The 25637-nt window shown below is 42.0% G+C and overlaps 1 protein-coding gene across 3 annotated transcripts in view; it reads right to left on the bottom strand.

The window, feature by feature from the left end:
- Positions 1 to 3492: 3492 nt before the first annotated feature.
- Positions 3493 to 25637, bottom strand: part of LOC140739506 (regulator of G-protein signaling 14-like) — a 125963-nt gene continuing 103818 nt past the window's right edge. For 2 of the 3 annotated variants that reach the window (XM_073067866.1, XM_073067867.1), the window contains exons 13-15: positions 15039 to 15085; positions 14154 to 14298; positions 3493 to 4590 (exon numbers count right to left, since the gene is read on the bottom strand). In XM_073067866.1, coding sequence (XP_072923967.1) covers positions 4283 to 4590; positions 14154 to 14298; positions 15039 to 15085 — 500 coding nt within the window. In that variant the 3' untranslated portion in view covers positions 3493 to 4282. The remainder of the gene's footprint in view (positions 4591 to 14153; positions 14299 to 15038; positions 15086 to 25637) is intronic. The other variant, XM_073067868.1, reaches the window with a different exon arrangement.

The raw sequence follows: 25637 nt of genomic DNA, 5'->3' as shown, positions 1-25637 counted from the left end.
GCTTCTTTTTGGATATTACAATTTTGTTCATGTTCACTTTCATTCATGACTGCAATTCAATTGTGCCTCTGGCTGCTTTTCCAACGATACAGCAGTTTTGACTGCTCTTTTACATCTGTGTTCTGCTTCATTTAGGAGCTGTCTTTGAATGTTTTTTGTAAGATTCCACAAACTAAACAATCTCTCAGTGCATTATTAAGTCTATCACCGAACTGATAATGGTCAAACAATCTCTTCAGTTCAGCCACAAATGCTAAAATGAACTACCCTTCTTCTTGATTCCACTTATGAAACCTAAAATATTCTGCAATCAACAATGTTCCTGCATTACTTCCACAATAGTAGCAAGGTTCATTTTGGCTGGTTTGGTTGAAGCAGTCAAACTTCTATGCAAACTGTAAGCCTTTCCACCCAATGCACTCAGCAAAGCTGGCACTCACTTTCAATTGGTTATTTCATTTTCTTCAATATTCGCTTTTCAATATTGTATATTCATTCAGTACACAATATCCAGTTACCTCTTGGGTAATTGAATGTGTCGATCTTTCTTATGTAGCCAGCCATTTGGGCTTTATTTTTATTTATGATTATTATCACCTGGCACTCATTGCTTATGAACCCCTGAATTTTGTCCATTTTCTGCTTTTCTTTTAACTCCACTGTCTTTCCCTTCCCCTTCTGAAGAAACAAATGTGTTCTGCTTTTTTTTAAAAACGCAAATGTTGCACTGCACTTCAATAGGTAGGGAGTTGTCTTGGGTTCATTTTAATACTTTCTCATCACCAATGTTTTTGTTTGTAACTCCAGGAATTAATTGAAATAAAAACACGGGCGAGCCAGGGATGACTCATGCCTAGTCTCATTTTTTTTACTTTAAGTGAGGTTTATGATGTGGCAGTTTAATGATGTATGCTATTCACATTCTTTTACAGAGAACTCATAAAGAACTATACAACAACCAGGAATGTTTAACCAAACAATATATGTACAATATTACTCACATATTGCTTAAGTATTAAATATACAACTCTAAACTAATCATGGGACAATTAAACTCTAGAGACTGTTGTGTGTGAAAATGCCAGATCAGCAGTTTCTGAGATAGTCAAACCACCCCGTCTGGCACCAACTATCATTCCATGGTCAAAGTTACTTAACTCGCATTTCTTCCCCATTCTGATGTTTGATCGGAACAACAACTGTACTTCCTGGCCATATTTGCATGTTTTTATTGAGTTCTTGCACCATGATTAGCTGATTATATTTGCATTAACATGCAAATACGCAGGTGTACCTAATAAAGTGGCCACTGAGTGGATAAATACTGTAATATTCCACCTTCATATTTGGGGAAATTAGCAATGATGACCATATATTGGTGTTGTCAGTCAAGCCTGCAGCATGGGAATGAATGAAATAAATCTGAAGACTTTGAAAAATGGAAATGTTGTGCAATGATCTCTCACACACACACACACACACACACACACACACACACACACACACACACACACACACACACACACACACACACACACACACACACACACACACACACACACACACATATTTACCATTCACAACCATGCTGCTCCCCACCATCTTACTTTACAGAGAATAATTCTGTGAAATTTCTATCCTTCTTTACTTCTTCCCCTTCTGCTCTCATTTGGACGCTGTGATCAAGTGAGTAGGGAGCTAACTGAAAAAGAACATAACAATTTAAAGAGAGAAACTAGATGGAGGGGTTTCAACCCATTCATGTCAATTCTGCCAATCAGTAAGATTTTTGCTAATCTATTATTTCCATGCACTAACCCCATTCTGTTGATTACCCGAACATAAAAACATAATTGTCTGGTTTTGAATGTGACCTGGATGAGGAAGTGGAAGGATTGGTTAGTAAGTTTGCTGATGACACAAAGGTTGGAGGTGTTGTGGATAGTGTGGAGGACTGTCAGAGGTTACAGCAGGACATTGATAGGATGCAAAACTGGGCTGAGAAGTGGCAAATGGAGTTCAACCCAGATAAGTGTGAAGTGGTTCATTTTGGTAGGTCAAATATGATGGCAGAACATAGTATTAATGGTAAGACTCTTGGCAGTGTGGAGGATCAGAGGGATCTTGAGGCCCTGGTCCATAGGACGCTCAAAGCAGCTGTGCAGCTTCTTAAGCAGCTTCTTAAATGTGGTTAAGAAGGCGTATAGTGTATTGGCCTTCATCAATCGTGGAATTGAATTTAGGGGCTGAGAGGTAATGTTGCAGCTATATAGGACCCTGGTCAGACCCCACTTGGAGTACTGTGCTCAGTTCTGGTCGCCTCACTACAGGAAGGATGTGGAAGCCATAAAAAAGGTGCAGAGGAGATTTACAAGGATGTTTCCTGGATTGGGGAGTATGCCTTATGAGAATAGGTTGAGTGAACTTGGCCTTTTCCCCCTGGAGCGAAGGAGGTTGAGAGGTGACCTGATAGAGGTGTATAAGATGATGAGAGGCATTGATCATTTGGAGAGCCAGAGGCTTTTTCCCAGGGCTGAAATGGTTGCCACAAGAGGGCACAGGGTTTAAGGTGCTTGGGAGTAGGTACAGAGGAGATGTCAGAGGTAAGTTTTTTACTCAGAGTGGTGAGTGCATGGAATGGGTTGTCGGCAATGGTGGTGGAGGCGGATACGATAGGGTCTTTTAAGAGACTGTTAGATAGGTACATGGAGCTTAGAAAAATAGAGTGCTATAGGTAAGCCTAGTAATTTCTGAGGTAGGGACATGTTCAGCACAACCTTGTGGGCCCAGGGGCCTGTATTGTACTGTAGGTTTTCTATGTTTCTATGTATCCTATTAACAACTCATTACCTTAATAATTATAATTGAATGCCATTTCCCAGTACAGCAATTCCATCAAATCCATCCCCTTCCTTACTATCCATAACCCTGAACCTTATTCTCTCTCTCTTGCCCATCAACTCCCCTTTGATACCTGTCATTTCTTTATAACTAAGGAGTAACTTACAGTGGGAAGTTAAATTACCAGAATATCTTTGGGGAATTGTGCATCTCAAGTCTCTATTTAACCCAGCCACTCAAGACTGAAACAATTCTGTCAAAATTATTCATACAAACTCATACCTATACTAGGCCTAGGAACATAATCAAGTTATTTCTTAAGTTTATATGCAAAGCTACTGCATGTAAAGAACTGATAAATGATATGATGGACAGAATAGTCTGTTTTTGTATGACTAATATTTAAAGATATTTTGCATGAATTGAAAATAATGTTAGTATTGATTCAAAGTATAAACATGTTCCTTTCAGATCAGTATATAGCATAATTTTTCAAAAGAAGCCATCTGAAATCATCCTACAACAGACTAACGTTCCTCTAGGGTTGGGACATTTTTTGGATTATATCTACAATTAAATGACTTCTTTGTCAACAGGGATTTTCTTGAATTTTAGACACAAACAGGCTAGGAACCACAGTAGCACATAACATTAACACTCCACAAATGACATGATTTTATTATTGTCTAAAGAATCAGTGTTGCAAGCTACCATAACCTCAGGCCTGGAAGTGGACAAGTGCAATTCCCTGAGAGTCACATTCTTTAACCGGTTTGCAAACCAAAAGTACACAAAAACTCAACAATGGTGAATGATACAGTATATGTAAACAAATTAGAAGTTCAATAAATACTTATCTTGACTGAAGTCACTTTGAAGGGATACACAAAATGTTTAGAATTATCAGTCAAGTGTCCTCATTTTGGTCCCAGTACCCAGTACTAAAAGCTGACCTTCTCCAACAATGTGCACTCCTTTTGCTGTGAAAAGTTTGGAAGTTTTGTATAAATCAGGTTGGTTCTCTGAGCCCAGCTTATTCCAGTCCAAAATCTCAATAGCATCCGTTGGAGGTTTAAGTCATGAAACAAAGCATCCTTCATTAAGTATGGCTTACTTTGATTCAGTATTCTCTATTCTCTTCTCACAGCTTGAATGAGGTAAAGTGCTTTGAACGTAGAAACATAGAACTGTACAGAAAAAGAGGTATTCACAACCTGAATGGGAGGTTGTGATGAAGGCTTCAGCAATGCTGTTCATTGTGACATGGGGCTGGGAGGGGTGTGGCAATAATTGTTTGTTCCCCTGGTTTGACAGCCATTGTCCCACTATTGATAGAGGGAATAGGCAGAGGTCAGGCACCTGGTGTAAGACTGCCCTGCTTTGCAATGACCTTTGCTAGCCACACGTGCATGCACACACACACACACACACACTTCTCTGATCAGAAGTTTGTCTGGGTGTCTGTCGAATCTCCCAGGTGTATGTCCTGTGAAGTGGATGCTGTTGGAGGTGGCTTCTCACCGGAAACACCCAGGGTTTGGTCACTCTCAGCTGCACCTTCCTCAGGTTGAGTTAGATCTCCAGCACATTTTTCTTTCCCTGCTTCTGATTCAGGTGGCTGAAGGCAGATCTCAGCTATCTCTTCAGGAAGCTGCAGAAAGTCTGGAAGCACCAAGTCTTCCTTCTTCAGAAGGCCACGCTGATCATTGACACGGGAACTTTGTGCTTTTGATAACATCTCAAACAATGCTGTAACAAGAAGAGGAAAAGTGCCATTACACCATAACTCTACAGTGGAAGTTATTCTCTGCACCTCCATTCTATCACCTCATTAAGGAGGGCAAATGAGCAGTAATTAGGAATCAATCCCATAATAACTTTGGATTTGGGATGCTGTCCAGATGTTATATCACTCTAGGTGCTAATGATAGATCTTCTTCACATCTCCACACTTTTCTTGTTCAGTACCACCCAAGCCTATGTTAGATGTTTCTGACACCAACTGATCGGACTACAATTCCCAAGCTAGTCTATCCTTGTCCCTTTATTCCTGCTGCTTTGACATTCTTTGGAATTGCATTTCCAAGGTTGATGAACCATATTCTGTTAGTTTGCAAGACATTTTCCTCTGCCAGTCATCTTACATTTGATCACCTGACATATTTGCTCACCTAGCAATTGGTCATTAATGGCAATTGAAAGCCACATTGTCCTTCACACTTCAGAAACAGTTCTACCCACCATAGGCACTGCCTGGTATGGAGAGGCCACTGCTCAGGATTGCAAAAAGCTGCAGAAAATTGTAACCTCAGCCAGCTTCATCATGGACATCAGTCTCTTAAGTATTGAAGACACTTTTAAAAGGTGATTCCTCAGAAAGGCAGCATCCATCATTAAGGATCCACTCATACCCTCTTCTCATTACTACCATCAAAGAGGAGGTACAGGAGCATTAAGACACACACTCAAAGTTCAAAGTAAATTTATCATCAAATTACATATATGTCATCATATACAACCCTGAGATTCATTTACTTGTGGTAAATCACAATAAATACATGAACCAGAATGGTATCAATGAAAGACGGCACCCAACAGGTTGGACAAGAACCAATGTAAAAGGCTAACACTTTGCAAGTACAAAGAGAAAAATAATAATAATAAATAAATAAATACAGAATAAAATTGATAACACAAGATAAACATCCTGAACTTGGTGGTGTAGGTCCTAAGGCTCCTGTACCTTGTTCCTGATGGCAGCAGGGTGCGAGAACATGGCCTGGATAGGGGAGGTCCTTGATGATGGATGTTGCTTTCCTGCAATAGCACTCCATGTAGATGTATTCAATGGTGGGGAGGGCTTTACCCATGATGGACTAAGCTGTGTCCACTACTTTCTGTAGGTTTTTCCATGCAAGGGCATTGGTATTAACATTCCAGGCCATGATGCAATGAGACAATATACTCCCCACAACACATCTAAATAAGTTTGTCAGAGTTTTACATAACATGCTGAATCGCTGCAAACTAAGAGAGTAGATATACTGCTGTGTTTTCTTCATAATGGTACTAACATACTGGACTCTGGACAATCCTCTCAAATGTAACACTGAGGAATTTTAAGTTGCTGACCCTGTCTGAGCACCTGACGAAAACTGGCTCATGGACCTCCATTTCTTCCACTTGAATTCAACAACCATCTCCTTGGTCTTGCTGACATTAAGTTATTCTGGTACCTTTCAGCAAGAATTTCAATTTCTCTCTTATATGCTGATTTGTCACCACCTTTGATTCTTCCAACAACAGTAGTGTCATTTGCAAACTTAAATATGGCATTGGAGCTGTGCTTAGCCTGACAGTTATAAGTATAAAGTGGGTAGAACAGTGGCCTTGTGGTGCACCTGTGTTGAGAGAGATTGTGGAGATGCTGTTGCCTATCAAAATTGACAAGGGTTTGAAGGTGAGAAAATCAAGGATTCGGTTGCACAAGGAGGTATTGAGGCCTAGCACAAGGCTTTTTGATTAGTTTTGAGGGAATGATTGTATTGAATGTTAAGCAATAGAAGGAGAATCAGGTTTATTATCACTGGCATGTGACATGAAATTTGTTAACTTGGCAGCAGCAGTTCAATGCAATACATAATATAGCACAAAAAAAAAATAATATATCAACAAGTAAATCAATTACCATGTATATATTGAATAGATTTTAAAAAACTTGCAAAAACAGAAATACTGTATATTTAAAAAAGTGAGGTAGTGTCCAAAGATCCAATGTCCATTCAGGAATCGGATAGCAGAGGGAAAGAAGCTGTTCCTGAATCATTGAGTGTGTGCCTTCAGGCTTCCGTACCTCCAAATCTATACTGGTACTGCTCCCCAACTTTTCCCTCGATACATTGACGACTACATTGGTGTTGCTTCTTGCACCCATGCTGAGCTCATCAATTTCGTTGACTTTGCCTCTAACTTTCACCCAGCCCTCAAGTTCACTTGGTCCATCTCGGACACTTCTCTCCCCTTTCTCGATCTCTCGGTCTCCATCTCTGGAGACAGACTGTCCACTGACATCTTCTATAAACCCACTGACTCTCATAACTACCTCGACTATACCTCTTCCCAACCTGCCAAATGCAAAAAATCTATTCCCTATTTCCAGTTCCTCCATCTCCGCCACATCTGCTCCCAGGATGAGGCTTTCCGTTCCAGGACATCCCAAGTGTCCTCTTTCTTTAAGAATCGTGGTTTCCTTTCTGCCGTCATCAATGATGCCCTCACCCGCGTCTCCTCCATTTCCCGCACTTCAGCCCTCACCCCATCCTCCCATCACCACAACAGGGACCGTGTCCCCCTTGTCCTCACCTATCACCCCACCAGCCTCCGGATCCAGCATATTATCCTCTGCAATTTCTGCCACCTTCAACAGGACCCCACCACTAAGGACATCTTTCCCTCTCTACCCCTCTCTGCTTTTCGCAGGGATCATTCCCTCCACGACTGCCTGGTCCACACGTCCCTCCCCACAGATCTCCCACCTGGAACTTATCCCTGCAAGCGTAAGTGCTACACCTGTCCCTACACCTCATCTCTTACCACCATTCAGGGCCCTCAAACAGTCCTTCCAAGTGAGGCAACACTTCACTTGTGAGTCTGTTGGGGTAATCTATTGCATCCAGTGCTCCCGGTACGGCCTCCTCTACATCGGCGAGACCCGACGCAGATTGGGGGACTGCTTTGTCGAGCACCTACAGACGGGATCTCCTGGTTGCCACTCACTTCAACTCTCCTTCACATTCCCATTTGGATATGTTCATACATGGCCTCCTCTACTGCCATGATGAGGCCAAACTTCGGTTGGAGAAACAACATCTCATATACCGTCTGGGTAGACTCCAGCCCCTTGGTATGAACATCGAATTCTCCAACTTCTGGTCATTCCCTCCCTCTCCCTTCCCCCATCCCACCTTCACTCTGTCTCCTCTTCTAGCTGCCTATCACCTCTCATGACTCTGGCTTCTTCTACTACCCATAGTGCTTTCCCCTTAGATTCCTTCTTCACCTCTCCTGCCTATCCCCTCCCTGCTTCCTTTCCCCCACCCCTTGATCTTTCCTCTGATTGGTTTTCCACCCTCCCCCCACCTTCTTTATAGGGCCCCTGTCCCCTCCTTCTGTAGTCCGACGAAGGGTCTCGACCCGAAATGTTGACTGCTTCTTTCAATGGATGCTGCCCGATCTGCTGAGTTCATCCAGCTTTTTTGTACGTCTTGATTTGACCACAGCATCTGCAGTGCACTTTGTGTTTTCTGTACCTCCCACCTGATGGTAACAGTGAGAGAAGGGCTTGCCCTGGGTGCTGGAGGTCCTTAATAATGGACGTTGCCTTTCTGAGATATCGCTCCTTGAAGATGTCCTGGGTACTTAGTAGGCCAGTACCCAAGATGGAGCTGATTAGATTTACAACATTGTAAAGCTTCTTCCGGTCTTGTGCAGTAGCCCCTCCATACCAGACAGTGATGCAGTCTGTCAGAATGCTTTCCATGGTACAACTATAGAGGTTTTTGAGTGTACTGTATTTGTTGACATGCCAAATCTCTTCAAACTCCAATAAAGTATGGCGGCTATCTTGCCTTCTTTATAACAACATCGATATATTGCGACCAGGTTAGATCCTCAGAGATCTTGACACCCAGGAACTTGAAGCTGCTCACTCTCTCCATGTCACAACCACAGATTTGGCAGTGCAGTAGATACAGCAATTGCACTTGTGAATTTGCACATGTTAGGTAATTATTATTTAATTGTGATAGTATTTAACTCCATTCTTCCCGTCATAGTGCTTGTCGAGACTTGGAAAGAGCATAGCAACACTTCACTGCTGTTTTGCATTCGGCCTTCGCTGGATATTGGACTTTCAAAACAACTGACTCCATAGACTAGCAGGATTCATTTAATGTTCAGATGCTCTTTTCAGCCCCAGTGCAGGCTTTGTTTTCTTTTTGAGAGTTTTAGTTGATGGACCTGTTTGGCCTAGCATTCATTGTTTTATTTTCCCTTTAACACTGTTCGTATTAAAGTCTGTGAACTATCAGCCTGCCGCAATGTCTCTCACTCTGCACTTGGGCCATATCTGAACACGGTAACACTCCACTTCTAATCCCTCTATGAGGATTGGTATGTGTTCCTTTGTCTTACTGAAGTCCACAATCAGCTCTTTCATCTTACTGATGTTGAGTGCCAGGTTGATGCTGCGGCATCACTCCACTAGTTGGCATATCTCACTCCTGTACGCTCTCTCGTCACCACCTGAGATTCTACCAACAATGGTTGCATTGTCAGCAAATTTATAGATGGAATTTGAGCTATGCCTAGCCACACAGTTATGTGTATATAGAGAGTAGAGCAGTGGGCTAAGCACACACCCCTGAGGTGTGCCAGTGTTGATCGTCAGTGAGGATGATATGATATCACCAATCCGCACAGATTATGGTCTTCTCATTAGGAAGTCAAGGATCCAATTGCAGAGAGAGGTACGGAGGCCCAGGTTCTGCAACTTCTCAATCAGGATTGTAGAATTATCGTGTTAAATGCTAAGCTATAGTCAATGAAGAGCATCCTGACATATGTATGTACCTCCACTCTCCAGATGTTCCAGGGTTGAGTGAAGAGCCAGTGAAATGGCATCTGCTGGTGACATGTTGTGACATAGAAACATAGAAACATAGAAAATAGGTGCAGGAGTAGGCCATTCGGCCCTTCGAGCCTGCACCGCCATTCAGTATGATCATGGCTGATCATCCAACTCAGAACCCTGTACCTGCTTTCTCTCCATACCCCCTGATCCCTTTAGCCCCAAAGACCATATCTAACTTCCTCTTAAATATAGCCAATGAACCGACCTCAACTGTTTCCTGTGGCAGAGAATTCCACAGATTCACCACTCTCTGTATGAAGAAGTTTTTCCTCATCTCGGTCCTAAAAGGCTTCCCCTTTATCCTTAAACTGTGACCCCTCGTTCTGGACTTCCCCAACATTGGAAACAATCTTCCTGCATCTAGCCTGTCCAATCCCTTTAGAATTTTATACGTTTCAATAAGATCCCCCCTCAATCTTCTAAATTCCAGTGAGTATAAGCCTAGTCGATCCAGTCTTTCTTCTTATGAAAGTCCTGCCATCCCAGGAATCAATCTGGTGAACCATCTTTGTACTCCCTCTATGGCAAGAATGTCTTTCCTCAGATTAGGGGACCAAAACTGCACACAATACTCTAGGTGTGGTCTCACCAAGGCCTTGTACAACTGCAGTAGAACCTCCCTGCTCCTGTACTCAAATCATTTTGCTATGAATGCCAATATACCATTTGCCTTTTTCACCGCCTGCTGTACCTGCATGCCCACCTTCAATGACTGGTGTACAATGACACCCAGGTCTCGTTGCACCTCCACTTTTCCTAATCGGCCACCATTCAGATAATAATCTGTTTTCCTGTTCTTGCAACCAATGTAGATAACCTCACATTTATCCACATTAAACTGCATCTGCCATGAATATGCCCACTCACCTAACCTATCCAAGTCACCCTGCATCCTCTTAGCATCCTCCTCACAGCTAACACTGCTGCCCAGCTTTGTGTCATCCGCAAACTTGGAGATGCTGCATTTAATTCCCTCGTCTAAATCATTAATATATATTGTAAACAACTGGGGTCCCAGCACTGAGCCTTGCGGTACCCCACTAGTCATTGCCTGCCATTCTGAAAGGGTCCCGTTTACTCCCACTCTTTGCTTCCTGTCTGCCAACCAATTCTCTATCCACATCAATACCATACCCCCAATACCGTGTGCTTTAAGTTTGCACACTAATCTCCTGTGTGGAACCTTGTCAAAAGCCTTTTGAACATCCACTGGCTCTCCCCTATCCACTCTACTGGTTACATCTTCAAAAAATTCTATAAGATTCGTCAGACATGATTTTCCTTTCACAAATCCATGCTGACTTTGTCTGATGATTTCACCTCTTTCCAAATGTGCTGTTATCACATCTTTGATAACCGACTCTAGCATTTTCCCCACCACCGATGTCAGACTCACTGGTCTATAATTCCCTGGTTTCTCTCTCCCTCCTTTTTTAAAAAGTGGGGTTACATTAGCCACCCTCCAATTCTCAGGAACTAATCCAGAATCTAAGGAGTTTTGAAAAATTATCACTAATGCATTCACTATTTCTTGGGCTACTTCCTTAAGCACTCTGGGATGCAAACCATCTGGCCCTGGGGATTTATCTGCCTTTAATCCCTTCAATTTACCTAACACCACTTCCCTACTAACATGTTTTTCCTTCAGTTCCTCCATCTCACTAGACCCTCAGTCCCCTACTATTTCCGGAAGATTATTTATGTCCTCCTTAGTGAAGACAGAACCAAAGTAGTTATTCAATTGGTCTACCATGTCCTTGTTCCCTATGATCAATTCACCTGTTTCTGACTGTAAGGGACCTACATTTGTCTTGACCAATCTTTTTCTTTTCACATATCTTTTACAGTCAGTTTTTATGTTCCCTGCCAGCTTTCTCTCATAACCTTTTTTCCCTTTCCTAATTAAGCCCTTTGTCCTCCTCTGCTGGTCTCTGAATTTCTCCCAGTCCTCAGGTGTGCTGCTTTTTTTTTGCTAATTTATATGTTTCTTCTTTGGACTTGATACTATCCCTAATTTCCCTTGTCAGCCATGGGTGCACTACCTTCCCTGGTTTATTCTTTTGCCAAACTGGGATGAACAATTGTTCTAGTTCATCCATGTGATCTTTAAATGCTCGCCATTGCATATCCACCGTCAACCCTTTAAGTATCATTTGCCAGTCTATCTTAGCTAATTCACATCTCATACCTTCAAAGTTACCCTTCTTTAAGTTCAGAACCTTTGTTTCTGAATTAACTATGTCACTCTCCATCTTAATGAAGAATTCCACCATATTATGGTCACTCTTATGCAAGGGGCCTCGCACGACAAGATTGCTAACTAACCCTTCCTCATTGCTCAATACCCAACCTAGAATGGCCTTCTCTCTAGTTGGTTCCTCGACATGTTGGTTCAGAAAACCATCTCGCATACATTCCAAGAAATCCTCTTCCTCAGCACCCTTACCAATTTGGTTCACCCAATCTATATGTAGATTGAAGTCACCCATTATAACTACTGTTCCTTTATTGCACGCATTTCTAATTTCCTGTTTAACGCCATCTCCAACCTCACTACTACTGTTAGGTGGCCTGTACACAACTCCCACCAGCGTTTTCTGCCCCTTAATGTTATGCAGCTCGACCCATATCGATTCCACATTCTCCAGGCTAATGTCCTTCCTTTCTATTGCGTTAATCTCCTCTCTAATCAGCAATGCTACCCCACCTCTTTTTCTTTCCTGTCTATCCCTCCTGAATATTGAATATCCCTGGATGTTGAGCTCCCATCCTTGGTCACCCTGGAGCCATGTCTCTGTGATCCCAACTATATCATATTCATTAATAACTATCTGCACATTCAATTCATCCACCTTGTTACGAATGCTCCTCGCATTGACACACAAAGCCTTCAGGCTTGTTTTTACAACACTCTTAGCCCTTATACAATTATGTTGAAAAGTGGCTCTTTTTGCTTTTTGCCCTGGATTTGCCTGCTTGCCACTTTTACTTTTCACCTTACTACTTTTTGCTTCTACCCTCATTTTACACCCCTCTGTCTCTCTGCAGTAGTGCAGTGACAGTAGAAAAACTGGAGTGAATCCACTCAATGTTTGAGGAACAGTTTCTTCCCCTCCACTATAAGATTTCTGAATGGACAATGAATCCATGAATACAACCTCTTTTTGCACTGCTTATGTATTTTTTTACAAATACTTCGTATTTTAGTTTATAGTTGTTTATTATTATGTATTGCAATGTACTACTGCCACAAAACAAAAAGAATCACAACGTACACCAACGATGCTAATCCTGATTCTGATTCTGATTCATTTAGTGAATGTGCATGGGTCAGGGCTGCTATAGGACACCCTGGATCAGGATGTTCTACAGCCCTGGAGCGAGAGTTCCAGCTGAAGTAAATTTATTCCCTCAGATCACCCAAGGCAGAGCTGTAGAGTTTATTAGAAGCATAGAGGTTCTGAGACAGAAGGTAGTCTTTCAGCCCTGTGAATCCAATCCAGTTGCTGATAAAACCAATCCTATCCCACAATTGATTTCCCATAGCCCTGAAAATGCTCCTCTCTTAGATGCCCAACTATTTCTCATTTGAACAGACTGACTGATTCAGTTTCCAACACCCTTACAGGTAGTGAACTTTAGATTACACATACGCCCTGAATGAAAGTTTCTTTTTTTTCTTATTCATCCCTCCTCACCACCACTACCACCTCTTCCAAACTTGCTTCACTCACCCATTGTATCTTCTACCCAAACGTCTAAATTCATGCTCTTTTGAAAGGTGCTGCTACCTCATGGTCTCATCACTGCTATCAATCTCCAATGGTAATTATTGGTTTGAGAATGCCATCAGCCTGAAAATTTCACCTCTCCCTGACATTTTTGAATGGCCACTGAAATGTGATCCTTATCTCTGTGACTGTGAGGTGCTCTCCTCCTGGAAGTACAACCCAAAACATTCTTGGCCATCACCCTGCTTTGCAGCGACTCCAACTATCTGGAGCTCTGAGCTTGGTCAGAGTCCATTTGGAATGATGGATGTGCCTCAGAGGACTTGGAATATATCAGGAATTTTCACATGGCACAACAATTGCAAACAAAGTCCTTTATTGCACACCTTGATGTAAGGAACCTTATATTTCTTCTTTTTTCCTACTTAGATATATGAACTATGAATTTGTTATTCTGATCAGATTACATCATCTTTTTGTAAGCTTAATTTCATAGTTTAAGCTATGTCCAAGTTAATGATTAATTAATGGTTCCTTTCATATGACTCATCTTTTAAAGCCAGGCAGTACCTCTGATTCTGCTTCAACGAATCCCCTTGTTATCTGCTCTCTTTTGTTTCTGAATTTTGTGGTAACTGCGCTCTTATGAATATTTAATCTTTGATTCTGAATAAGTGCAGGTTTGTTCTGCAAGGATGATGACATTAATTTATTCAGCTTGCCAGTCCCCAGCCATTCTTTCTAAAAACTATCCACCTGGCACAATGCCAAAAAATTCCCTAAAATCCATGTCTTCAAACTTTGTGCTTTCAATCCTTTACCGTTCCTGTCCTGGAGATCAGGTCATATGCCACTTCCTTCTGCTCAATGCAGCTATATTCAGGACTTACCTTCTACATCATACGTCTTTCGATATATTTCCTTCCTTGCTTCACATTCCTTGTCTCTGCTTCTTCTATTGGGCTGCGAGTTCAAACGCACCGAGGGTCTGTCTGACGATTTGTTTCCATTTACGGGAGATTCCTGCTGTTTCTGCTGGTAAAAATAGTTAGACAAATCAAACTTCTGCTTTCTCTTAATTCATCATTACTCCTCCATCCCAGTGAAATGATATGTCATCTTAACATCCCCAAAAGTCAATTCAGCATTCTTTCATTCTGGGTATGGTTTCAGCTCATCTGGGGTTTTGAAGCAAATATAGTGCTACAACAAATGTATTCAGCAGAATTCTAATTCACACCAGGTTCCCCTCACCCACTGCTATAGAGACATATCTACTATATTCACTGTACGTGCATAGTTTGCATTTTTAAATGTTGGTCAGTCCTTGTTATGTAACATCTTCTTCCTTACCTCCATTTCTCCCAGTCTCATTTGTTCCCATATTGACAGCGATAGTACATACGTTCAATGGTGTGAACTCTAACTTCCACCCAAATAATTTGTCCTTCTATTTGTACATCCCCTTTATTAAGACACTTCAAAAAAACTGTCTGTGTTTCTGTGTCAAACTTTGTCTATTATCTGTACTGTGCTGTGTGCTGTTGATAATGTGTATTGCTCCTTGGCCCCAGGGGAAAACTGTTTCATTTGGCTAGGTTCATGTAGAGTTGAATGATAATTAAACTTGAACTTGAACTTTGTATTTTGCTGCTCTGAGGCATTCTATAAATATGTGTTGGTGTTGTCTACGAATACCGAAGTATGTTGGGTGAACAGCACAATATGGCCTAAATCATGTTTGAAGTGGGGATGTTAAATGATATTGCACTTACAAGGTTTGCAGATGATTGCTTTGAATTCACTTTCCCCTGTGCAGTATCTGTAAACAATGAAAATGTCACTGATGGTTAGAAAGTATTCAGCAGGATTATGTCAAATCCAGAAATTCAAATCCAAAGTAAATCTATTATCAAAGTATATGCAACATATATCACCACAAGACCATAAGACATAAGAGCAGAATTGGGCCATTCAGCCCATCGAGTCTGCTCCGCCATTCCATCCCGGATCCCACTCAACCCCATACACCTGCCTTCTCGCCATATCCTTTGATGCCCTGACCGATCAGGAAATGACCATCGCCCGCCTTAAGTATACCCACGGACTTGGTCTCTACAGATTCACTACTCTCTGGCTAAAAGAAAATTCCTCCTTAGCTCTGTTCTAAAGGGTCGCCCCTCCACTATGAGGCTGAGCACTCTAGTTCTGGATGCCCCCACCATAGGAAACATTTTCCCCACAACCACCCTATCTAGTCCTTTCAGCATTTGGTAGGTTTCAATGAGATCGCTCCTGCATTTTTCTAAATTCCAGTGAATACAGGCCCAAAGCATCCAAATGCTCCTCATATGTTAACCCCTTTATTCCGGGTATCATCCTCATGAGCCTCCTCTGGATTCTCTCCAACGTCAACCCAACCTTTCTGAGGTATGGGGCCCAAAACTGTTGATAATACGGTTTCACTACATAAAATCCTGAGATTCATTTTCTAGTAGGCATTCACAAAAAACAAACACAATAGAATCGATGACAGACCACACCCACCAGGATGGCCAAACAAGTATGCAAAAGACAAGAAACTGCAAATACGAAAAGGAAAAAATAAACAATAATAATAAATAGATAGATAAATAAATAGCAATCAATAAAAAATACATAAATAAATGAATGAATAAATAAATAAATAGCAAGAACATGAGATGGAGAGTTACTTCTCATCTACCAAGGCTCTATTGAATATCATTCTCTTGAATCTCAGTGGCCAAAAGTAGAGGCGGCACATAGGATGTTGGAAGTAATTTGGAAGATGTGGAGCTTGGAGTGGTTGATGGGTGGGTTGAGCTGTTCTCTAATTCTGGCAATCTACTTGCAAATGTTTTGTCACCATGTCTCCTTGCATGTCAACAAAACATTTCCAAGTAAATTGCCAAGACTGGTGAATAACTCAACCCAACCGCATAGGATGTTGCCTGACGGGAGAGATTTTTGATCATGATGTGCTTTGCCTGAGCATAACTCTGTAAATCATCAGTCTGATTCTCTGAGGAGAAATAAATAATTAAAAGGTTACCATTAGACATAGGAACAGAATTAGGCCATTTGGTGCATCAAGTCTGTTCTGCCATTTCATCATGGTTGATCCATTTATCCCCTCTGCCCCAACCTCTTATATCCCTGTATGCCCTGACTAATCAAGAATCTATCAATCTCTGCCTTAAATATATATGAAGACTTGGCCTCCACAGCTGCCTGTGGCAAAAAAATCCACAGATTCTTCACTCTCTGGCTAAAGAAATTACTCCTCATCTCCATTCTAAAAGGACAACCCTCTATTTTGAGGCTGTGTCATTTGGGCTTAGACACTCCCACCAGAGGAAACATCTTCTCTACATCTACTCTATCAGGGCCTTTCACCATTTTTTTTTTTAGGTCAGCCCATCATTCTAAATTCCGGTGAATACAGACCCAAAGTCATCAAACATTCTTCATGTGACAAGCCATTTATTCCCGGAATCATTTTTGTGAACTTCCTTTCATCCCTGTCCAGCTTCAGTACACCCCTTCTAAGATTAGGGGCCCAAAACTACTTACAATACTCCACCTGAGGTCTCACCAGTGCTTTATAAAGATTCAACATTACATCCTTGCTTTTATATTCCAGTCCTCCTGAAATGAATGCGAACAATGCGTTTGTCTTCCTCACCACAGACTCAATATACAAATTAACCTTTGGGGATTTCTGCACAAGGACTCCCAAATTCAATTGCGCCTCAGTTTTTTGTATTTTCTCTCCATTTAGAGAATAGCCAACCCTTTCATTTCTTCTACCAAAGTGCAGGACCATACATTTGATAAGGTCCCACATAGGAGATTAGTGGGTAAAATCAAAGCTCAGGGCATTGGGGGGAAGACATTGACATGGATAGAAAACTGGTTGGCAGATAGAAAGCAAAGGGTAGCGGTGAATGGGTATTTCTCGGAATGGCAGGTGGTGACTAGTGGGGTGCCACAGGGCTCGGTATTGGGACCACAGCTGTTTACAATTTACGTTAACGATTTAGATGAAGGCATTGAGAATAACATCAGCAAGTTTGCTGATGATACTAAGCTGGGTGGCAATGTGACATGTGATGAGGATGTTGGGAGAATTCAGGGTGACTTGGATAGGCTGGGTGAGTGGGCAGATACTTGGCAGATGACGTTTAATGTGAATAAGTGTGAGGTTATCCACTTTGGGAGTAAGAACAGGAAGGCAGATTATAATCTGAATGGTGTAGAGTTAGGTAAGGGAGAAATACAAAGAGATCTAGGAGTCCTTGTTCATCAGTCACTGAAGGTGAATGAGCAAGTGCACCAGGCAGTGAAGAAGGCTAATGGAATGTTGGCCTTTATTACAAAGGGAATTGAGTACAAGAGCAAGGAAATCCTCTTGCATTTGTACAGGGCCCTGGTGAGACCACACCTGGAGTATTGTGTACAGTTTTGTTCTCCAGGTTTAAGGAAGGACATCCTGGCTGTAGAGGAAGTGCAGCGTAGATTCACGAGGTTAATTCCTGGGATGTCATAACTGTCTTACGCAGAGAGGTTAGAGAGCCTGGGCTTGTACACGCTGGAATTAAAGAGATTGAGAGGGGATCTGATTGCAACATATAAGATTATTAAGGAATTGGACAAGATAGAGGCAGGAAATATGTTCCAGATGCTGGGAGAGTCCAGTACCAGAGGGCATGGTTTGAGAATAAGGGGTAGGTCATTTAGGACAGAGTTAAGGAAAAACTTCTTCTCCCAGAGAGTTGTGGGGGTCTGGAATGCACTGCCTCGGAAGGCAGTGGAGACCAATTCTCTGGATGCTTTCAAGAAGGAGCTAGATAGGTATCTTATGGATAGGGGAATCAAGGGATATGGGGACAAGGCAGGAACCGGGTATTGATAATAGATGATCAGCCATGATCTCAAAATGGCGGTGCAGGCTCGAAGGGCCGAATGGTCTACTTCTGCACTTATTGTCTATTGTCTATTTCATAACACATGTATTCCATCTGCCACCTCTTTGCCCATTCTCCTACTCTTTTCTAAATCCTTCTGTAGCCTCCCTATTCCCTCAAAACTACCTGCCCCTCCACCTATCTTTGTATTGTCTGCAAACTTTACAACAAAGCCATCAATTCCATCATCCAAATCTTTAATGTATAACATTAAAAGAATCAGTGGGAGATGGGGCACAATTAATGCGCCAAAAAGTAGCATCCATGGCCTGAGAAAGAAGTAGAAAAGGGACAAGCCCACAGCTTCTGAAGAAAAGTCACAGCAGTCTTATCGCTCAATGCACGTCTTTCAATTGCTACAAAACTACCATTGGTTTGCAACTAGATATGAAGCTAGTTTTGATGAAGCACTGTGTGTAAGTTAACAATACACAGGAAGGGTCAAACTTCACTTTAGGTAACTCACCAGAAATCAATTACCTATATGAATGAAAGCTGTGGGATGCAATAGACTGCAAAACAAAATAAATAAATAAAGGATTTCAGCAGCTGTGCGGCAAGATGTTTGTCGTAGCCTAAACCTGCCACAGGGAGATTCTGTTCAATTGGTCCGTGAAAGGTCAGCTCTGTGGGAGCGCACTTAAAGCTGGTATTTTAACCTTTAGAACTGGTATCTTGTGGCTCTCACACAAAAAGAAGTAGACAGCTCATCTCACCATCCAATTATTGTCTGCTATTTGAGTCTGTTCATAGAAAGCAATGGTTTGTTTCTTACAATACATAAATGCAACTGTCCAACATTGCTCAGTGTGTACACAGCTCAATGTCCAGTGATCCGAGTACAGAGAGGTAACAGGGTCCTGATTCAACAGCACTAAGCTAGCTAGTCTTTATGCTTGTAAAAGGTACATAGAATCTGCCCTTAAAAGCATCATTGTAGCATAGCAGTTAGTACTGCTTGGTGCGGAGTTCGGAGTTCAATGCTGATGTCATCTGGAAGGAATCTGTACTCCCTGTGAAATGCATGCGTTTTCTCCAGATGCTTCAGTTTCCTTCCACAGTCCAAAGATGTACCAGTTAGTAGATGAACTGGTCATTGTAAATTGTCCTGTGATTAGGCCAGGGTTCAATTGCTGGGTGGCATGTCTTTATGGGCCAGAAAGTCCTGTTCCATCAGACCACAAGACCATAAAACCTGGGAGATTAATTTTGTTATTGACCCTTGAGTCTGCTCCGCCATTCTATCATGGCTGATTTATTATCCCTCGCAATCCCATTCTCCTGCTTCTCCCTGTAACCTCTGATGCCCTGATTAATTAAGAATCTATCAACCTCTGCCTTAAATATACCCAACGACTTAGATATACCATCGATGGTATACCCAATATACACAACCACCTGTGGCAAAGAATTCCTCAGATTCAGCACCATCTGGCTAAAGAAATTCTATTCTAAATGGACATCCCTTTATTCGGAAGTTGCATCCTCTGGTCCTAGATTCCCCCAGTATAGTAAATACCCTCTCCACATCCAATCCATCCAGTCCTTTCAATCTAGTGAATACAGGCCAGAGACATCAAACACTTGTCAGATGTTAACCCTTTCATTTCTGAGATCCTTCTCATGAACCTTCTCTGCACATCCCAAAACTGCTCACAATACTCCATGTGCAGTCTGACCAATACCTTAAAAAGCCTGAGCATTATATCCTTGATTTTATATTCTAGTCCTTTTGAAATTAATGCTAACATTGCACTTAGCTTCCTTACCACCATCTCAATCTGCAAGCTAGCTTTTAGGAATCTTGCATGAGGACTTCCAAGTCCCTCTGCACGTCTCATTTTTGGAATTTCTCTACATTTACAAAATAGTCAATGCCTTTATTCCTTTTACCAAAGTGCACGGCCATACATTTCCATACATTATATTCCATCTGCCACATTTTTGCCCATTCCCCAATCTGACTAAGGCCTTCTGCAGACACCCTGCTTCCTAACTCTATCTGCCCTTCCACCTATCTTTGTATTTTCCATCAACTCAGCCACAAAGCCATCAATTCTCTCATCCAAATTATTGACATACAATGTATAAAGCAACAGTCCCAACACCAGCCCCTGGGGTACATCACTAGCTACTAGAAGCCAAACAGAAAAGACCCTGTTTATTCCCACATCTTGACCTTCTAGCAGTCTGCCAATCTTCTATCCATCCTAGTACCTTTCACATAATACCATAGGCTCATGTGTGCCTCATGAATGGCACTTTGTCAAAAGCCTTCTGAAAATACAAATAAACACCATCCCCTAGCTTACCTTTGTCTATCCTGCTAGTTATTTCCTCAAAGATACCAACAATTTTGTCAGATAAGAGTTCTCCTTTTGAAAACCATGCTGACTATGTCTATTTTAACATGTACTCCAAACCCTCAACCTTACTAATGGACTCCAATATCCTTTCAACCACTGAAGTCAGGCTAACTGGCCTATAACTTACTTTCTTCTACCTCCCTCCCTACTTAAAGAGTGGAGAGACATTTACAATTTTTTAGTCCTCAGGAAACATTCCAGAATCTAGTGATTCTTTAAAGATCATTATGAACACCTCCAAATCTCTTCAGCTACCACTTCCAAAAATTTGATCCAGTTGATTTATCTACCATCAGACCCCTCAGATTCCCAAGCATCTTCTCCTTGGTAATAGCAATGACACTCACTTCTGCGCCTTTACATTCTTGCATTTCTCACTTTCTGCTAGTGTCTCCCACAGTAAGGATTGATTCATATAGGAGGGAAATTGAAAATCTGGCAGAGTGGTGCCATAAGAGGGATGGCCTGACGGAACATGGAGTTAAATATGTTGAAAGAATAAGTAAATTTAGGAAGGACAACAAAATTCTAGGGGCGTATAGCCCGATGGGAGTTCGGGGAGCTGGATTCAAACAGAGAGAGGAGAAATGGGCTAAAAATTCTATATCTGAATGCACGAAGTGTCAGAAATAAGGCGGATGAGCTTGAAGCTCAGGTGTGAATGGGTAACTATGATGTTGTTGGGATAACGGAGACATGGCTGCAGGGAGATCAGACCTGGGAAATGAATGTACAAGGGTATACGTGCTATCGTAGGGACAGAAATGTGGGCAGAGGGGGTGGGGTGGCCCTGTTGGTGAGGAATGAGATACAGTCCTTTGCAAGGGGGGCAAGGGGTCAGGAGAAGTAGAGTCTGTGTGGATAGAACTGAGGAACAGTAAGGGCAAAAGGACCCAAATGGGTGTTGTCTACAGGCCACCAAACAGTAGCATGGATATTGGGTGCAACTTGAATAGGGAGTTAACATTGGCATTTGGCAAAGGTAATGTTGCAGTAGTTATGGGGGATTTCAACATGCAGGTGAACTGGGAGAATCAGGTTGGTGCTGGACCACAGGATAGGAAGTTTGTAGAGTGCCTACAGGATGCATTCTTGGAACAGCTTGTACGAGAGCCAACCAGGGACAAGACTATTCTGGATTTAGTGTTATGTAATGAACAGGATTTGATAAGCGATCTTGAAGTAAAGGAGCCATTAGGAGGTAGTGATCATAATATGATGTTTATATCTGCAATCTGAGAAGGATAAGGGCAGCTTGGAGGTGTCAGTGTTGCAGTTGAACAGGGGAAACTATGGAGCCATGAGGGAGGAGCTGGCCAAAGTTGACTGGATGGATAGCCTAGCAGAAAAGACAGTGGAACAGCAATGGCAGGTATTCTTGGGAATAATGCACAAGTTGCAAAATCAGTTCATCCCCCAGAGAAGGAAGGATTCAAAGGGGGGAAGGGGCCACAGTGGTTGACAAAGGAAGTTAGAGATTGCATAGCATTAAAAAAAAAGGAAGTATGACAGAGCTAAGGTAAGTGGGAGGACAGATGATTGGGAAGTTTTTAAGGAACAACAGAACTTAACTAAAAAGGCAATACGGGGAGAAAAAATGCGGTACGAATGCAAGCTAGCCAGGAATATAAAGGAAGATAGCAAAAGCTTTTTTAGGTATGTGAAGAGAAAGAAGATTGTTAAGAACAATGGTGGGCCCTTGAAGAATGAATTGGGTGAAATTGTTATGGGAAACAGAGAAATGGCAGAAGAATTTAATGAGTACTTTAGATGTGTTTTCACTAAGGAAGACACAAGCAATCTCCCAGATGTATGGATGGGCCAAGGACATAGGGTAACAGAGGAAATGAAACAGATTGACATTAGGAAGGAAACGGTGATGAGTAGACTGATGGGACTGAAGGCTGACAAATCCCCAGGTCCAGATGGTCTGCATCCTAGGGTACTAAAGGAGGTGGCCCTGGAAATTGCGGATGCATTGGTAATCATTTTCCAACATTCCTTAGATTCAGGATCAGTTCCTGAGGATTGGAGAATGGCTAATGTTATCCCACTTTTTAAGAAAGGAGGGAGGGAGAAAACAGAGAACTATCGACCTGTCAGCCTGACATCGGTGGTGGGGAAGATGCTAGAGTCCATTATTAAGGATGAAATAGTGGCATATCTAGATAGCAGTGATAGGTTGGGCCAAGCCAGCATGGATTTACCAAGGGTAAATCATGCTTGACTAATCTGTTGGAGTTTTTCGAGTATGTAACCAGGAAGTTAGACGGGGGAGATCCAGTGGATGTAGTGTAACTCGATTTTCAGAAGGCATTTGATAAGGTCCCACAAGGTAGGTCATTTAGGACAGAGTTAAGGAAAAACTTCTTCTCCCAGAGAGTTGTGGGGGTCTGGAATGCACTGCCTCGGAAGGCAGTGGAGACCAATTCTCTGGATGCTTTCAAGAAGGAGCTAGATAGGTATCTTATGGATAGGGGAATCAAGGGATATGGGGACAAGGCAGGAACCAGGTATTGATAGTAGATGATCAGCCATGATCTCAGAATGGCGGTGCAGGCTCGAAGGGCCGAATGGTCCACTTCTGCACCTATTGTCTATTGTGTATAACAACTGACTCTTACTTAATGTGAGCAAGACCAAGTAGCTGGTCATTGATTTCAGGAGAAAGGAACCAGAGGTCCATGAGCCAGTCCTCATCAGAGGACTAGAGGTGGAGTGATGCCAACAATTTTAAATTCCTCTGTGTTATTATTTCAGAGGACCTGTCCTGGGACGAGCTAGTAAACACAATTATGAAGAAAGCACAACAGCACCTCTATTTCCTTAGAACTTTGAAAACATTCTGCATGCCATCTAAAATTTTGACCAAATTTATAGAGGTGTGGGGGAGAGTATCTTGACTGGTTACATCACAGTCTGGTATGGAAATGCCAAAGCTCTTGAATGGAAAATCCTACAAATAGTAGTGGATACGGACCAGTCTATCATGGGTGAAGACCTCCTCACCATTGAGCACATCTGTATGAAACGCTGTCACAGGAAAGCAGCATCCATCATCAGGGACTCCACCGCCCCCCCCAGGATATGCTTGCTTTTCATTGCTACCATCAAGAAGGTAATACAGGATCTGCAAGTTCCACAACACCAGGTTTCGGAGCAGTTATTATCTTTCAGTCATCAGAATCTTGAACCAAAGGGGATAATTTCATTCAACTTCACCTGCTCCATCATTGAGATGTTCCCATAACAAATGAATTCACTTCCAAGGACTCTTCATCTCATGTTCTTTATATTGATTGCTTATATATTTATTACTGTTATTTCTTTCTTTTTGTATTTGCACAGTTTGTTGTCTTTTGCACACTGATTGAATGATCAAGTTACTGTGGTCTTTCATGGATTCTGTTATCGTTATTATTCCATAGATTTATTGAGCATGCTCTCAAGAAAATGAATCTCTGGATTGTATATGGTGACATATATGTCCTTTGATAATTAACCTCAATTCCCCACCTCCTCCATGGCTGTGAACAGTGATGGGAAGTGGAAAGATAGGTAAATGAATCACAGAATTTTGTCCTGTGTTGCATGGGAACATGTTAATTGTGGCTCAGTTGGTCGTACTGTTAGCATCAAGTCAGTATGTTCTAGGGTTCAAGTGTCATTTTCGACACTGGAGTGCAGCATTCCTAGACAGAGTTTCTAAATGGTATCAAGGGAGTGATATTGGTAACATTTTCTGGAGAAGAGATAAAACTGAGGACTAGTTGCCCTCTCAAAATAATACACGAATACTTAAGTTAGTTCTCTTTAGAAAATCAGTGGGAAATATATCCCTTTTGTTTTGATCAATACCTTCTGTCCATGACACCCAATTTCTCTACCCATGCATCCCCTCACTGTCCTTTTCTCTTTGAATCTATCCTTTAACTCTCTCTATCCATACCATAACCATCTCGCTCACCTACCCCCTTAGCTTATCTGCTTTTTTACTCTTTAGCAACCTCTTTATCCCAAATATCCATTCTCTTTTTCATCCAGCCTCTTATCCCTTCTATCTCCAACTTTATCCACTTGCTCTTTACTCCCCCTCCCATTTTCCCTGACCCCTACTCCCTTCTATTTAGGAGTACACTTGATAACCCTCAGGATACTCTCAGCTTCATAGCCAGGAAAGCCCAGCAGCATCTCTACTTTCTGTGAAGGCTGAGAAAAGTCCATCTCCCAACCCCCATCCTCACCATATTCTACAGAGGATGTATCGAGATCATCCTGAGTAGCTGCATCACTGATCATCGGGGTCTCTTTTCCTGCCATTACAGACATTTACACCACACGCTGCACCCACAAAGCAAACAGCATTGTGAAGGACCCCACGCACCCCTCACACAAACTCTTCTCCCTCCTGCCATCTGGCAAAAGGTACCAAAGCATTCGAGCTCTCACAACCAGACTGTGTAACAGTTTCTTCCCCCAAGTCATCAGACTCCTCAATACTCAGAGTCTAGACTGATGTCTACATCATTTATTATTCTAATGAAATTTGTCCTCTCCTGTCCTATTGTCTTGTTTATTAATTATTTATTTAGTAATTAATTGCTGTATTGCCCTACACTGTTTTGTGCTCTTTATGTAGTCCTGTGTAGGTCTGTAGTCTAGTGTAGTTTTGTGTTGTTTCATGTAGCACCAGGGTCCTGGAGGAACATTGTTTTGTTTTTACTGTGTACTGTACCAGCAGTTTATGGTCAAAATGATAATAAAAAGCAACTTGACTTGACTTGACTTGATAAGAGCAGCAGGACCCAAAGGCAATACCTGAATATCTGGAGTATCAGGAAAGATAGGTTGGATGTTGAATTCGATCCTGCTATATAGAGAGCAGGAAGGAACAAAGGGGACCTGAATCAGAATTTTGATTGGATTTCGAAAGGCAAAATGGAAGGGTAAACAAAGGGGTTCCAGGAGGCTGTTTGAGGATGTTAACCAGGAGTTTACTATCCATGGTGTAACAGCAGGA

The sequence above is a fragment of the Hemitrygon akajei genome, chromosome 15 (assembly GCF_048418815.1).
Source record: "Hemitrygon akajei chromosome 15, sHemAka1.3, whole genome shotgun sequence".
Lineage (NCBI taxonomy): Eukaryota > Metazoa > Chordata > Chondrichthyes > Myliobatiformes > Dasyatidae > Hemitrygon > Hemitrygon akajei.
The sequence above is the reverse complement of the archived record's forward strand: the minus strand, read 5'-3'. Positions and strand labels throughout refer to the sequence as shown.